Consider the following 17,243-nt stretch of genomic DNA (forward strand, 5'->3'; position numbering starts at 1 on the left):
TTTTTAAAGAGGGTTATTTGGCTCTCTGGAGTCTTAACTCCTTGAGTTTTTTGTATGTATTGAATATTGGCCCTCTATGAGATGTAGAATTGATGGTTGCCATTTTGTCCTAATGACAGTGTCTTGCCTTATAAGAGCTTTGCAAATTTTATAAGGTCCCATTTATTGATTGTTGATGTTGGAGTGTAAGCCATTGGTGTTCTGTTAAGGAAATTTTCTCTAATGCCCATGTGTTTGAGGTTCTTTCTCATTATTGGTTTCAGTGTATCTGGTTTTATGTGGAGGTCCGGAATCCACTTCAACTTGAGCTTTCTACGGGGTGATAAGAATGGATCTATTTGCATTCTTCTACATGCTAACCTCTAATAGAACCAGCACCATTTGTTGAAAATGCTGTCTTTTTCCACTGGCTGGTTTTAGCTCCTTTGTCAAAGATCAAGTGACCATAGGTGTGTGAGTTAATTTCTGGGTCTTCAATTCTATTCCATTCATCTACCTGCCTGTCTCTGTACCAATACATTACAGTTTTTATCATTATTGCTTTGTAATACTGCTTGAGGTCTGGGATGGTGATTCCCCCTGGAGAACTTTTATGGTTGACAGTAGTTTTTGTTATTTATTTATTTATTTATTTATTTATTTATTTATTTATTTATTTTTGGTTAGTCAAAACGGATTTGTAAATTGCTCTTTGTAACTCTGTGAAAAATTAAGTTGGAATTCTGATGGAGATTGCATTGAATCTGTAGATTGCTTTTGGCAAAATGGCCATTTTTCTAATATTAATCCTGCCAATCATGAGCCTGGGAGATCTTTCCATCTTCCAAGATCTACTTCAAATTCTTTCTTCAGAGACTTGAAGTTCTTGCCATAGAGATCTTTCACTTGTTTGGTTAAAGTCACACCAAGGTGTTTTATATTATTTTTGACTATTGGGAAGGGTGTCATTTTCCTAATTTCTCAGCCTGCTTATCCTTTGAGTAGAGGAAGGCTACTGATTTGTTTGAGTTAATTTTATACCCAGCCACTTTGCTGAAGGTGTTTATCAGGCTTAGTAGTTCTCTGGTGGAACTTTTGGGGTCACTTAAGTATACTAGCATTTCATCTGCAAATAGTGATATTTTGACTTCTTCCTTTCCAATCTGTATCCCTTTGCCCTCCTTTTGTTGTCTGATTGCTCTGGCTAGGACTTCGAGTACTATGTTGAATAAGTAGGGAGAGAGTGGGAAGCCTTGTCTAGTGCCTGATTTTAGTGTTTCAAGTTTCTGTCCATTTAGTTTGATGTTGGCTATTGGTTTGCTGTATATTGCTTTTACTATGTTTAGGTATGGGCCTTGAATTTCTGATCTTTCTTAGACTTTTAACATGAAGGGGTGTTGAATTTTGTCAAATGCTTTGTCAGCATCTAATGAAATGACCATGTGGTTTTTTTTCTTGTTTGTTTATATAGTGAATTCCATTGATGGATTTCTGTATATTGAACCTTCCCCCATCACTGGGATGAAGCCTATTTGATCATGATGGATGATTGTTTTGATGTGTTCTTGGATTCGGTTTGGGAGAATTTTATTGAGTACTTTTGTGTTGATATTCATAAGGGAAATTGGTCTGAAGTTCTCTTTGTTGGGTCTTTGTGTGGTTTAGGTATAAGTGTAATTGTGGCTTCATAGTAGTGTTCTTTCTGTTTCTATTTTGTGGAACAGTTTGGACACAGTATTGGTATTAGGTCTTCTATGAAGGTTTGATAGAATTCTGCACTAACCTCATCTAGTCCTGGGCTTCTCTTGCTAGAGACTTTTAATGACTGCTCCTATTTCTTTATGAGTTCTAGGACTGTTTAAGATGTGGTTTATCTGATCCTGATTTAACTTTGGTACCTGGTATACGTCTAGAAAAGTGTCCGTTCCCTCCAGATTTTCCAGCTTTGTTGAGTATAGGCTTTTGTAGTAGGATCTGATGATTTTTTGGATTTCCCCACTTTCTGATTTTATGTCTTCCTTTTCATTTCTGATTTTGTTAATTTGTGCCCTCTGGTTAGTCTGCCTAACGGTTTATCTATCTTGTTGATTTTCTCAAAAAACCAGCTCCTGATTTTATTACACAGCTATTAAAAACAATGACTTCATGAAATTCTTAGACAAATGGATGGAATTAGAAAATATCATCCTGAGTGAGCTAACCCAGTCACAAAAGAACACACTGATTAGTGAATATTAGCCCAAAGGCTCAGATTACTCAACATACAATTCACAGATCACTTGAAGCTCAAGAAGAAAGAAGACCAAAGCATGGATGCTCCAATCCTTCTTAGAAGGGAGAACAAAAATATTCATAGGAGGCGACATGGAAACAAAGTTTGGAGCAGAGACTGCAGGAAAGGCCATCCATAAACTGCCTCCCTAGGGATCCACCCCATATACATACAGCTACCAAACCCAGACAATATTGCTTATGCCTAGAAGTGCTTGCTGACAGGAGCCTGATATAGCTGTCTACTGAGAGGCTCTGCTAGAGTCTGACATATACAGAGGTGGATCCTCGCAGCCGACCATTGGACTGAGCATGAGATCCCCCAGTGGAGGAGTTAGAGAAAGGACTAAAGGAGCTGAAGGGGTTTGTAATCCATAGGAAGAACAGTATCAACCAACCAGATCCCCCAGAGCTCCCAGGGACTAAACCACCAACAAAAGAGTACACATGGAGTGACCCATAGCTTCAGCCACATATGTAGCAGAGGATGGCCTGGTCAGACATCATAGGAGGATGATGGCCCTTGGTCCTGGGAAGGCTCCATGCCACAGTGTAGGGGAATGCCAGGGTGGGAAGGTAGGAGGGAGTATGTGGTTGGGTGGGAGCACCCATATAGAAGCAGGGGGAAGGAGGTTGGGATGGGATGTTTCTAGGGGGTAAACTGGGAAAGGGGATAACAGTTGAAATGTAAATAGATAAACCATCCAATTTAAAAAAAAAAAAGAGTCCATCATGGAAGAGAGAGGAGGTGTAACAGTTTGATCAAGGAAGTTCTTACATCTTGCACAGCAAGCAGCAAGCAGAGAATGGACAGGAGGTCATGCAAAACTATACAGTATTCTTGATTGTAAGTTACACATGAGATAGAGAAATAAATAGATGGCAGTTGGCCATCAGTTGGGTAGATAGTAATGTTTGTTACACTGCTTTGGGGCTGTTTTATCAAATGACTTAAAATTTCAGAATTTTGTATTTTATATTCAAGATGAATTGGGAGTGTGGCTCCGTAGATTGTTGCCTAGCATGTGTCCAGCAGTGTTTCCCTTCCCCCCAATACATACTGAAGTTGGAATAGATGACTACAAATGAAAAATGTATAAAGCTTAAAAAGTATGTAAATGCTTAAAAGAAGATACACAAGTATTACTGAGACATCTGATTTCCACCTTACCTTTATTTTGTTTTAAAAACAGACCCCAGAGAGCGAAGATGAGATTCTGGGCCAAAGGGAAACAAGGAGAGAAGAAGAATACTAGAGTAAAACCTGCTCCCCAGTCGGAGGTCTCATCACTCTTTGCTGGCTCAGATGTGACACCTGTTCATCCATTTTCTGATGGTAAATATGGACAAAGGGTAGAGCTTCCTAATTTTTGTTAATCATTCTGAAAATGTACTGTGCCTTTCTTCTTCAGAATGACATTCCCGTTGGAATCATATTTTCATAAGTTAGGACCAGTATTGGTAAGTGCTTCCTTAATAAAACAAGGCATACTCTACTTGTGTGAGATGCTCCAAGAATACCTGGCATAGAACAGTGAAGCACAACCACTTCAGTGACGATGAATCTTGGACTAACCTTTTTTTCTAAATTGTAATGGTCTGGCCTTATTCATTTATTTAATAAATACATAATATTCATAGCGATTTATTAGCTCATTAATGAGTTGCTAGGTACACCCTAATAAATATGTATATATATTAAATCTACTGATTTTAAGAACAATTTTTCTGGTATTCGTATGATTGTTGAGAACACCAAAGTAAAAGAAGTCATCTATTTACACATACTGAAATGAGAAGACCTAATATTTGGATTTGAGTTCAGGCATTTAAACACCAGATAGGACATTGGTTTTTATTATTGTCGGTTTTCATTTTTTTTTCTTTTCTTCCTCTTCTTCCTCTTCTTCCTCTTCTTCCTCTTCTTCCTCTTCTTCCTCTTCTTCTCTTCTTCTCTTCTTCTCTTCTTCTCTTCTTCTCTTCTTCTCTGCTTCTCTGCTGCTTCTGCTGCTTCTGCTTCTTCTTCTTCTTCTTCTTCTTCTTCTTCTTCTTCAAGATAAGGTCTCTGGTGGAACTACTTTTGGGGTCACTTAAGTATACTAGCATATCATCTGCAAATAGTGATATTTTGATTTCTTTCCTTTCCGATTTGTATCTCTTTGACCTCCTTTTGTTGTCTGATTGCTCTGGCTAGGACTTCAAGTACTATATTGAATAAGTAGGAAGTGAGTGGGTAGCCTTGTCTAGTCCCTGATTTTAGTGGGATTGCTTCAAGTTTCTCTCCATTTAGTGTAATGTTAGCTACTGGTTTGCTATATATGGCTTTTACTATGTTTAGTTATGGTCCTTGAATTCCTGATCTTTCCAGAACTTTTATCATGAAGGGGTGTTGAATTTTGTCAAATGCTTTCTCAGCATCTAATGAGATGGTCATGTGTTTTTTTTTTCATTGAGTTTGTTTATATAGTGGATTATGTTGATGGATTTCCTTATATTGAAACATCCTTGTATCTATGGGATGAAGCCTACTTGATCATGATGGATGATCGTTTGATGTATTCTTGGGTTTGGTTTGCAAGAATTTTATTGAGTGTTTTTGTGTCAATATTCACAAATGAAATTGGTCTGAAGTTCTGTGTGCTTTGAGCTTTAGTAAGATTTCTTTTATGAATGTAGGTGCCCTTGTATTTGGAGCATAGATTTTTAGGATTGAGAGTTCATCTTGATGGATTTTTCCTCTGATGAATATGATGAAGCATCCTTCCTTATCCTTTTTGATAACTTTTGGTTGAAAGTCAATTTTATTTGATAATAGAATGGCTACTCCAGCTCGTTCAGACCATTTGCTAGAAAAGTTGTTTTCCAGCCTTTTACCCTGAGGTAGTGTCTGTCTTTGTCTCTAAGATGTGCTTCCTATATGCAGCAAAATGCTTCAGCAAAGTGGCTGGGTATAAAATTAGCTCAAAGTAACCTTCCTCTGCTCAAAGGATAAACAGATTGAGAAAGAAATTAGGGAAATGACACCCTTCACCATAGTCCCAAATAATATAAAATACCTTGGTGTGACTCCAACCAAGCAAGTGAAAGATCTGTATGACAAGAACTTCAAGTCTCTGAAGGAAGAAATTGGAGAAGATCTCAGAGGATGGAAAGACCTCCCATGCTCATGGATTGGCAGGATTAATACAGTAAAAATGGCCATCTTGCCAAAAGCAATCTACAGATTCAATGCAATCCCCATCAAAATTCCAACTCAATTCTTCATAGTGTTAGACAGAGCAATTTACAAATTGATTTGGAATAACAAAAAAACCTAACATATCGAAAACTATACTGAACAACAAAAGAACTTCTGGGGGAATTACCATCCCTGACCTCAAGCAGTATTACAGAGCAATAGGGATAAAAACTGCATGGTATTGGTACAAAGACAGGCAGGTATATCAGTGGAATAGAATTGAAGACCCAGAAATGAACCCACACACTTATGATCACTTGATTTTTGACAAAAGAGCTAAAACCATCAAATGGAAAATAGGTGGCATTTTCAACAAATGGTGCTGATTCAACTGGAGGTCAGCATGTAGAAGAATGCAAATTGACCCATTCTTATCACCATGTACAAAGCTTAAGTCCAAGTGGATCAAGGACCTCCCCATCAAACCAGACACACTCAAATAGAAGAAAAAGTGGGAAAGAGTCTCAGTCACATGGGCACTGGGGAAAATTTCCTGAACAAGACACCAGTGGATTATGCTGAAGATCAAGAATCGACAAATAGGACCTCATAAAACTGGAAAGCTTCTGTAAGCAAAGGACATTGTCATTAGGACAGAACGGCAGATTGGGAAAAGGTCTTTACCAATACTACATATGATAGAGGGCTAATATCCAAAATTTACAAAGAACTCCAGAGAGCCAAATAACCCTATTAAAAAATGGGGTACAGAGCTAAACAAAGAATTCTCAGCTGAGGAATATTGAATTGCTAAGAAGTACCTAAAGAAATGTTCAACATCCTTAATCATCAGGAAAATACAAATCAAAACAACCCTGAGATTCCACTGGTAAGTCAGAATGGCTAAGATCAAAAATTCAGGTGACAACAGATGCTGGCAAGAATGTGGAGAAAGAGGAACACCCCTCCATTGTTGGTGTGATTGCAAACTGGTACAACCACTCTGGAAATCAGCCTAGAGGTTCCTCAGAAAATTGGACATTGCACTACCTGAGGACCCAGCTATACCTCTTCCGTGCATATACCCAAAAAGAATCTGCTCAATCCATGCTTATCACCCTGTACAAAGCTTAAGTCCAAGTGGATCAAGGACCTCCACATCAAACCAGATACACTCAAACTAATAGAAGAAAAAGTGGGGAAGCATCTCGAACACATGGGCACTGGAGAAAATTTCCTGAACAAAACACCAGTGGCTTATGCTCTAAGATCAAGAATTGACAAATGGGATCTCATAAAACTGCAAAGCTTCTGTAAGGCAAAGGACACTGTGGTTAGGATACACACACACCTGCCAATAAATACAGGTAAACAAACGAACAAAACAAAATATGGACAATATCTCATGTACAGTATAGTGTGTCACATTGTGTCCTACAGTATATTCCTTTGTTCACACATTTTGACTTGCAGGTGTTTATTGCAGTGAGTTATTGGTTTGGTTCATGATCTCTGGCTAATGTGACACCATCAATGTTTGATCATCACCGAGACTCCTCCTGGTTACCCTGTTGTTGCTGTGTATCATGGAGATTCTGTAGCTTTAGATCGGTAGCACTGACCCTTTTACACATCCCATCCATTTGCTGATGATAAGATTTTAGGATGGGCCAATTCGAGAGTCCTGATCTGGGCCTGGGTGGTAGCTGAGCTAGTGTGGCTCTCCCTTATCCAAACCACCATGATGAGCTCTCCAGCACTGCTCTTGCTAGGCCACCCAATGCTGTGATCATCAGGAGGTAGGGTCAGTCCTCCTGTTCTCATGTTCCCAGGGCTTGCTCAGCCACACCCACATCTCTAGATCAGCTCCACTTTGCCACCCAGTCAAAATGTGTGGCTCACTCTCCCAAGTGCTGCAGTTTGTGAGGTGCTGGGGCAACTCTCCTATCTCACATCCTCAGGACTGGCTTACCCAATCAATTGAGCTTTCACCACCAGGGCCTACTCTTGAATTTGAGACAATCCTGCCCAGCTTCATGGGTGCTGAGATTATATGTATGAGCTACCATGCTTGGTGCAGATCCCCATTGTTAGCCATTGTAATACACAGCAGGTTTTTACTTTGTTAAAGCAAAACAATCAGTGGGTTTGTTAGTTATCTTCCTCATTGCTTTGGCAAAATACTTGATCAATGCAATGTTAAAATTTTAGGAAGAGTTTATTTTGGCTTATGGTTTCAGGACTTTGCAAGTCTAATCTATTTCTGAAGTATAATGCTCTTCCTAGAATTTTATTCTCTAGTGTGAACAAAAAATGTGGTACTTTCTCTGTAATATACATTACCTGCCCAGTTCCCCTTTAATGCAGTCTGGGACCCTAGCCCATGGAATGGTAAGTCCCTATGTTTAATCTAACTGTGGTCTTCCTACTCAGCTTACTCTCAATCATCCATCCCAGTCACGCCCAGAGATTGTCTCCAAAGTGATTTCAGATCCTGTCAAGTTAACAGTATCAACTGTCACACGTACTGCACATTATCGCCTTGCATTTTTTTGGTAGCCATTTTTTGACTTTTAAGATGTAACACGTTTGAAAGTACTCGAGTGGCACCTAGCACTTGAAAGAATGGTAGAGATGAAATTAACCCCTCATTTTGAATCTTGTGGCTTTGTTCTTGTCAACTGACCAACTGATACAGATAAAAGTAATAATTATTCTGTGGTTATCTAATCTAACTGAGATGAGAAAAACTTAACTTTCTTCATTGTATCACACAAATGTTCATTTTCTTAATATCTTATTTAATTGACAATGATCATTCTAAATTTATCATTTTCAGTAATTATAGTCTAATATAATTTCCAAAAAAAGAGTGATAAGGTTTATTACTTGAAAATACACATTTTAAGCAGATGTCATATAAGGACCATCATAAAAATTAGGATTATAGCTTTTTATTTGTTTGAATAAAAACTTAATAAGGTAGCCTTTGTTTTTAGTGCTAAACTGAGATTATTGAATACTGTTATTTCAAAGGATAATGACTTTGTAAAATGAAGTAATTACTTAATAAGTTAAAATGAAGTCAGTTCCTATCAGTATTCGCCTCAGGCTTCAGATAGGGCTTTGCAAGTCTAATCTAGTTTTTTTCTATATTGTAATGTTTTGCATAGAATTTTACTCTTTAGTGTGAACAAATACAAAACATGGTACTTTTCTCTGTAATATATACTATCTGTTTACTCCACGAATCCTATGAGAATTTAGCCAGTTGTAAGGAGTGTGTATAAGAAAACCGTAAATAAAACATTAGACCATGAGCAAGTCAAGTGAGCTGCCTGACTTCCTAACAAGTTATTAACTCTCAACAGACAGTAGTGCTGATGTGTTCATGACTGTAGACTACAGTTAAAATTGTAATGATCACACTTTCCTTGTTAGTTGTTAAATTAGATATAACTGGACACTCCTTCAAGCAAGTATAACAAAGTTACAACTGGGTGAACAGTTATTATTGCTAGCTTGTTGCTTATTCTTGTTTGTCTTTGGGACTGACCGAGATTTTCAATAATTTTTTTTTACTGTGTATATATTTTTACTTATCACTTACCCTACTTTGAATTGTAGAGTTAACTCAGTACCACCCAACACCTCCTTTGAGTCCAGAACTGCCCGGGAGTTGTCGAAAAGAGTTCAAAGAGAATAAGGAACCATCGCCAAAGGCAAAACGCAAGAGAGGTGTGAAAATCAGCAGTGTGGCCTTGGACTCTATGCACTGGCAAAATGACTCTGTCCAAATCATAGCAAGTGCCAACGACTTAAAAAGTATGGATGAGTTTCTTCTGAAAAAGGTACACTTTGCTTGCTGAATTAGCCTCTGAGTCTTTGACTAAAGACTACTTATTGTAAGATATGCTCTTATAATAAGATAGGTTAAAACCTCTTTAGTACCTCAATCAGTGGATTTGTTATCAAAAGCCCAGCTAGTAGGACACTCAACATAAGACAGGATTTGAAGTTTTAGCTTCCTCTATGATTTCATAAGTGTCACATATGAAAGTGAGGATTATTGCACAATTGTAGCTGTTGTGTCGCCAGAACTGTAGAGTCAGACTTTTAGAAGAGCACTTAGGTGTGATGACGTACACTTTTTCTTAGTCCTATAATGTTCAATGGCTTGTACTTTTAGAATACTCATTGCTTAAGAGACATTTCAGCCACTGCATTTGTATCTTTTTGATGAATAATTGAGTATAACAACCTTTTCTGTGGCCGGTCCCTAGATGAATGACCTAGATAATGAAGACAGCAAGAAGGATACATTAGTGGATGTTGTATTTAAAAAAGCCCTGAAAGAATTTCGGCAAAATATCTTCAGCTCTTACTCGTCTGCACTGGCGGTAAGCTTAGTCCATGTTAGGAGATATGGTGCAACATGGTAACTTTAATAATCTGTAAAGCCAGGCTCAAGGGAACAGTTCTTAGGACTTAATTACTATATTACTTCAACTGTTAGGGCTTTTACTGAACCTTAATAGATTTATCCTGCCTATACTTTATATTATGATGGGATTTTACAAATGCTAGATAATGCCTTGAGTTGGCTCATTATAAGCTATATTAAAATTGTAATCTATGTTCCCCATTACAAGTTGACTTGGTCTTTAAAGAATGTTTCCATAAAACTTAACAATTTTTTTCTTCTCATTAGATGGATGATGGGAAAAGCATACGCTATAAAGATCTGTATGCACTATTTGAACAGATCCTGGAAAAGACCATGAGGTTTGAGCAACGTGATTGGAATGAATCTCCAGTGAGAGTTTGGGTTAATACTTTTAAGGTGTTTTTAGATGAATACATGAATGAATTCAAGACTTTGGATAGCACGGCCCCAAAGGTAAATGAGTTAGTTTTCTATAAGTATTAAATAAATTATGACTTCTTTGTAAGGAATCTGTTTAGGAAACATTTTTTAAAAATTAGTATTAGTAGGAAGGTCATTGTTTAATACCATCCTAGACTGTGACTGAGAGTAACAATGTATTTCAGCAAAATAGCACAGAGACCATGCCAATTTATCATTACTTTAGATCCTCTCAACTCTTCTAATAATTTTGCCATGTATTTTCTCTGAATTTGCTTCATTGAACATGTCCTTCACCATTAAAACATAATAGTGTGCCCTCAATATTATACTTCAGTTTTAATGGAGATTAATATATAAATTGACTTCAGAAGAATAATGTTTAAACGTCAAATGAATTATATATCACTTAACTTTTACTTTAGAACCTACAAATTAGATCTCTCTTGAATCAATTTTTAGGAAAACTGCTTTTGGAGAGATAAAAACATCAGTAATATTAACCTTCACTTTTTGGTCCTGTTTAGAGTTTGGAATTATACTGCTTGATATTTTAATTAAATCTTGCTTTAAAGCTATCAAATATTTTGTAGTTGGGAAGAGTAAGGAACATAGCTCACTTGCTGATGTGCTTAGCAAATATTCATGCCCAGATCTGAGCTCTAGTACCATAGAAAATATAGGGTACATATCATCTTCCCAGCATTCTGATGCTCAGTTCAGGTGTATCCTTGGCAACACAGTGAGTTTGAGGCCAGCCTGGAAAGCAACAAGTTCTAGAAAGTCTAGAAAGTTCTAGAAAGTGTTTTAGGTATCAAGCTTGTGGTTTTGTTTTTTTTTTAATTTAAAGATTTATTTATTTGAGTATGAGTTACATTGTAGCTGTTTTCAGACACACCAGAAGAGGGGATCCCTTTACAGATGGTTGTGAGCCACCATGTGGTTGCTGGGATTTGTACTCAGGACCTCTGGAAGAGCAGTCAGTGCTCTTAACCACTCAGCCATCTCTCCAGCCCTAGGCTTGTGTTTTATGCAGATGATTCTTACTAGATTTATACTGCTGCTTCTAAATTGATGGTTTTTAAAGGGCAGGTTTAAGCTGGTCTGTTCTGTGTCATCTGTCTTCAGAGTTTTCCCATGCTCCACATAGCCCCCCTTTATGTCTGTAGTATATAGCAAACCTTTATGGTTGACCATTTGAATAATGATTAAAATGTCTAATTTGTGTTCCATTTTAGAACTGACATTTAAAAAGAAATCCGTCTCTAAAAAGTTCATCCATTCTTCTGACTTTGTTAACACTTCATTTTACCAAACTTAAAATATTTTTTAAAAATTTACCTCAGCTCTGCACAGTTCCTCTTGAAGAATATAGAAAGTTTTATTATCTGTTGAAACTGTTTAAACATTTTCAAAGAAGAGAGTATGTTAGTCTTTGTAATCTTAATTTATTTTTCTCCTCACTTCCTGCCAGGTGCTTAAAACAGAAAGAAAGAAAAGGAGGAAAAAGGAAACTGATTTGGTAAGTTACACCATTGGTATAATACTTTCCAGCTCAGTGGCTTGAAGCAGATCTTTTATTCCTATGGATAGGTTTAGTAGTAAGGTTACCAGATCCATAGGGCATATTCACCTGCCTTTTAAAAAGTTAGAATGATGATGGACCTGACATTTCATGAACACATACTTCGAGTAGTGGTTTTCTAACATGGAATTTCTCAAAATGGTGTAAATAACTCTATAGTTTAGCTTTTTGTGAACATCTCATGAAAGTGGAATTGTACAATTCTTTGTTTTTGCTATGGTTTCTTAGCATGATATTCTTGAGATTCATCCATAATGTATCAGTAGTCAGCTACATTGAGTAATCAGTAGAATTACAATGTAAACATATCACTTTGTGGGGGGATTATGCTGAGTACCTTGGTGATGCTAGGTAATAGAATCACTGAATTATATAGCCCTAACCCTTTCCGTCACATTTTATTTACTGTTTGATAGGATTTGGGGTAGGTTTATGGATGTATGCTATGATTTCTCTTCTGTATAATAATCTTCAAGGTATGATTTTAACTTTAGCTAAAACTTCAGAATCTGCTAATGTGTTTTCTAAGTAAGAAATGCTACCTACAATGTTGAGAGAGTTCTAATCTCAACACTTTTACCACTCTATGTTACTGTGCATCTTTTTGTTTCAGATATTCTATTGGTTATGTAACCCTATTGTGATTTTAATTTGTATTTACCTCATGTCTAATGATATTTAACATTTTCTCATGTATCTGCTAGTCATTTGTACTTCATTGATGGGATAGTCAGCATTTAATTATTTTTAAGTTAGTTGTCCTTATTGAGTTAAAACCTTATTATATTAGAATGGTACTAAGAAAGCTAGTGTTCTGGGGTTGGGGATTTAGCTCAGTGGTAGAGCACTTGCCTAGCAAGCGCAAGGCCCTGGGTTCGGTCCCCAGCTCCGAAAAAAAGAAAAAAGAAAAAAAAAAAAAAGCTAGTGTTCTACATGTAAAGAATGAAACTATACTCTTATCTCTGCATAAAAATCAACTCCAGATAAATCAAAGACCTTAGCATTAGGCCTGAAATGTCTCAAGAACAGCGTTGAGGTAACACTTCAAGATGTGGGCATGTGTAAGGACTTCGCATAGAGAAAAGATCAATAGTCAACAGAATCTTTTGAAATTGAATTTTTTTTGTGTTGCAAGAAAACAAATATCCCAGTCAAAAAATATTCTGGACATTGAATTCTCAGAAGAAGAAATTCAAATGAGAAAAAAAATATTTTTAAAAACATCAACATCCTTTGTCATCAGGAAAATGTAAACTATAACTACTCAGGTATTCCCTATTACACCAGTCAGAATAGCAATCAGGAAATACACATTTGTTAGCTACTGCTCTGTATCTAGTTTAAGAAACCGTCTTTCTATAAAGTAAAATTGAAGAGCAGATGGACACACTGCTCAATTTTATTAAACCTTTGGAACTAGTATTATCCTGACACTAAAACCACAGAAAAATATGACAAAAGTGAAAGTATAGGTCTGTAGGTGTTCTTGAACATAGACACAAAAATTCTCAATAAAACAGTTGCAGACAGAATTGAAGAACTTAGTAAGAAGACCATGCACCATGAACGGATACAAGGATAGTTTGACATATACAAATCAATAAATGTAATAAAATTCATAAACATATTTAAGGACCTAGATTAGATTATAGCAGTAGATACAGAAATGGTCTTTGCCAGAGTTCAACAACCCTTCATGATAAAAGCCGTAAAGAAACTGGAAACAGAAGATACCGCAACATAATAAATGGAATATATGATAAACTGAGCACCAACATTATATTAAATAGGGAAAACCCTGAAAGCATTTCCTCTAAAACCAAGAACAAAACAATCATGCCTATTCTCTACTCTTATTCCATGCGGTATTCAAAGTCTCAATTGCAGCAGGAAGATAAAAATAAAAAGAATACAAATTAAAATCAAAAGTCAGATTATTCTGACATGATCCTATACTCAAAAAACCCCAAAACCTCTACCAAAAAACAAACAAGAAAACCCCTGCTATATGTGGTAAACACTTAATGCATATGGCAAGAGAAGGATTAACTTAAAATAGTTATTACCAGTAATGAACTTACTCATATTAGTTTAAAAAAAAACTGCAGCAAACAAAAAAAATAACAACAAAGACCTTATTAAGGAGGAAGATACCGGAACATGGAAAAAAAAAACTCCAATACTTATGGATTGATAGAGTTAATATTGTGAAAAATAAGACTGTATTATCGGGGGTTGGGATTTAGCTCAGGGTAGAGCGCTTGCCTAGGGCGCTTAAGGCCCTGGGTTGGTCCCCAGCTCTGAAAAAAAAAGAACCAAAAAAAAAAAAAAAAAAAAAAAAAAAGACTGTATTATCAAAATCACCTACATATTAAATGCAGTTTGCTACAAAATTTTGCTGACTTCTTTTTTAGAAATAGGAAAAAAAAAAAGACTAAAATTTGAATAGAAACACAAAATAGCTGGGAAGCCAGAGCGGTCCTAAGAAGAGGGAGCAGTGCTGGGGGGCAGTGCAACGCCTGTGCCCGAACTATGCTACCCAGTCATGGAAACAGGGTGTTCGTCAATAGAATCGCAATAGTAATGTCCGTCGCCTTGTACAGAGATCAATTCAAAATGGATCAAAGGCCTTAATATAAAACCTGAAAGTATAAAGCAGCTATAAGAAATCATAGGTAAAACACTACAAGATTACAAACCTAGGGAAGGATATTCTAACAGTGACTCATAGCATAAGAAATAATCCCAAGAATTTAAAAATGGAGTTGCACAAAATTAAAAAGCTATACCACACAAAAGAAAACATCATAAATGAAGACAAAGGGGGACCTGCCAGCTATACATCTGATAGTCTCAGTAGATTATTTCAAAATTTAAAAACCAAAAAAGATATTCTCAAATTGTCAACTGAAATTTCTCAACAACAACAACAACAACAAAAGGAAAGAAGTAAAAAGATTAACACATGAAAAATATTTCAACACCCTTAGTCATCAGGGAAATACAGATTAAAATTACTTTGAGATTCTACTTCAACCCATTCAGAGTGGCTGTCATTCACTGAGGACCCCTTGTACACTACTGGTGAACATGTAAGTAGCTGTGATGGAAGTCAGTATGGTAGCTCCTCAGAAGGAGCTATGTCTTAGGTAGGTTTTATTGCTATAAATAGACATCATGACCATGGCAAGTCTTAATTGGGGCTGGCTTATAGTTTCAGAGGTTTAGTCCATTATCTTCATGGCAGAAAACAGTTGTGCATGCAGACCTGGTGATGGAGAAGGAGCTAAGAGCTCTATGTCTTGATCCACAGGCAGCAGGACGAGACTATGCCACACTGGGCATAGCTTGAGCATAGGAAATGTCAAAGCCTGCCTCCAGAGTGACACACTTTCTCCAACAGGGCCACACCTCCTAATAAGTGCCATTTGTTATGGGTCAAGCATTCAAACACATGAGTCTGTGGGGGCCATACGTTTTTAAACCACTACACATATAAATAAGCTGGCTGTGTCTCTTTTGGGTATATAATCAGAAGATTTAATCTGACATACCACAGAGATACTTGCCCAGGCATGATTGTAATGATTCACAATTTTAAGATATGAAGTTACATGTTCAACAGACAAACCATAAAGAAAATGTTACATATATATCATGAAATTTTATACAACTGCAAAGAATGAAATTGTGACATTTGAAGTCAGATGGATGGAACTACCTTACTAAGTGAAATAAGTGGGTCTGAGTCTGATGTCACAGGTTTTACTTCATGTAGCCTACAGACTTAAATTTTTATATGTGTAAATATAGATGACAACATGAAAGTAGAAGTGAACTGTGAGAATGAAGTTCAAAGTTTGAAGGCACAAGAGAAGGTTATGTATGTGTCATGAAAGCAAGACAGGGAACTAGTTGAGTAGGAGGAATGCAGCAAGAAGAAGAGTAAGAGTGTAAACAAAAACAAGGATACATACACCAGGCATGGGGGTGGCCTTTAATCCCAGCACTTGGGAGACACAGAAAAATGCATCTCAGAGTTCAAGGCCAGCCTCATCTACACAAGTTTCCAGACCAACCAGGGCTACGTAATGAGGCCCTGTCTCAAACAAATACACAAAGATATCTATGTATTCATAACGTCACAATGAAACCATTTTCCTTCTTATGGTAAGCAAAAAAGTTAACTAAGAGAAAAAACAAAAATTATTATTTATGTTAATACCTAATGTACTTATTTTTTCAGCTTTAATTTCTAAATAACAATAGGTTATAACTCATGAAAACAGAAGCCTTTTGGAGTCATGGTTGTGTCCTTTCCCTTTCCTGGAAGTGAAAAGCAAACATTTTAGAACTTCTGCTTTCAATTGACCTTGTAGTTGAGTCATAGATAGATATCACATGCTTATTGAGTTGCATTGTTTTTGATACTGATAATATCTATATTGTTAAATTTAAGACAGATTATATTTTATTTTCATTATTTCTAGGAGGATCATAATTCTCTACCTGGAATAGATACCTGGAATAGATGCTCAGGGAAGTTTTAGCCAGAGTTTGGAGGATTTCCTATTTACTAACCGTGTTAGGGAAGCATGTACTTCATTGGCTGTAGTATAAACAGTGAAATCTCTTCATTCAGGTGGAAGAGCACAATGGTCACATGTTTAAGGCCACCCAGTACAGCATCCCTACCTACTGTGAATACTGTTCTTCCTTGATATGGATAATGGACAGAGCCTCTGTTTGCAAATGTGAGTATCAGACATCTTCAAGGGAAAAGTTTTCATCGTCCTCTCTTGTGTTCACTTGTCTGCAAAGCTAGTACCATGTACATGTCAAGTTCTATACCCACTTAGGATAAGAGTTAAGCTCTCTTGAACTATAATTGTAGTACTTCTTAGTGCTTGAGCAGCTGAATTTTGGAAAACACTTAACTAGTTGGCCCTTTGTTAGTTTAACACTATGATGTATACCCTTGTTTTAATGCAGTCTTTCGAATGAATTGCAGTTTTCTGCCACCTTGGAACTCACTCTGGGCAGGTTGTCATGACTGCCTGAAATGTCTTCAAGGATCCCTTCCTATGGTTTTAGTACAAATTTACCATCTTTTTAATGATGCTAAAAATCTATAGCAACCAAGTTCTTTTTGTCCATACCTATGTGTCCCTTGCCTGACCAAACTGAATATGTATTTAATTTCATTTTCAAGTTGTCATTATAAAATTTGTTAAATGTATCCAGCAATAACCACATACAACCTGAATGCTATGTTCTCTTGAAATTTCTTCCACTACATTACTTAGCCCCTTAATTAGGCCTCACTCATTTTCAGAACCTACTAGTTCAAAGTAGATAATTTT

The 17,243-nt window shown here is 36.7% G+C and overlaps 1 protein-coding gene and 1 long non-coding RNA gene across 5 annotated transcripts in view; one reads left to right on the top strand and one right to left on the bottom strand.

Moving 5' to 3' along the window:
• Myo9a (myosin IXA) overlaps positions 1 to 17,243 on the top strand; it is a 191,584-nt gene that overhangs the window by 141,696 nt on the left and 32,645 nt on the right. For all 4 annotated transcript variants that reach the window (XM_032909329.1, XM_032909330.1, XM_032909331.1 and 1 more), the window contains 6 exons: positions 3,444 to 3,586; positions 9,056 to 9,279; positions 9,712 to 9,828; positions 10,140 to 10,328; positions 11,770 to 11,817; positions 16,523 to 16,634. In XM_032909329.1, coding sequence (XP_032765220.1) covers positions 3,444 to 3,586; positions 9,056 to 9,279; positions 9,712 to 9,828; positions 10,140 to 10,328; positions 11,770 to 11,817; positions 16,523 to 16,634 — 833 coding nt within the window. The remainder of the gene's footprint in view (positions 1 to 3,443; positions 3,587 to 9,055; positions 9,280 to 9,711; positions 9,829 to 10,139; positions 10,329 to 11,769; positions 11,818 to 16,522; positions 16,635 to 17,243) is intronic.
• Positions 1 to 17,243, bottom strand: part of LOC116906591 — a 109,482-nt gene that overhangs the window by 49,841 nt on the left and 42,398 nt on the right. The window lies entirely within an intron of this gene.

Source organism: Rattus rattus, chromosome 8 (assembly GCF_011064425.1).
Source record: "Rattus rattus isolate New Zealand chromosome 8, Rrattus_CSIRO_v1, whole genome shotgun sequence".
In the NCBI taxonomy this organism is placed as follows: Eukaryota; Metazoa; Chordata; class Mammalia; order Rodentia; family Muridae; genus Rattus; species Rattus rattus.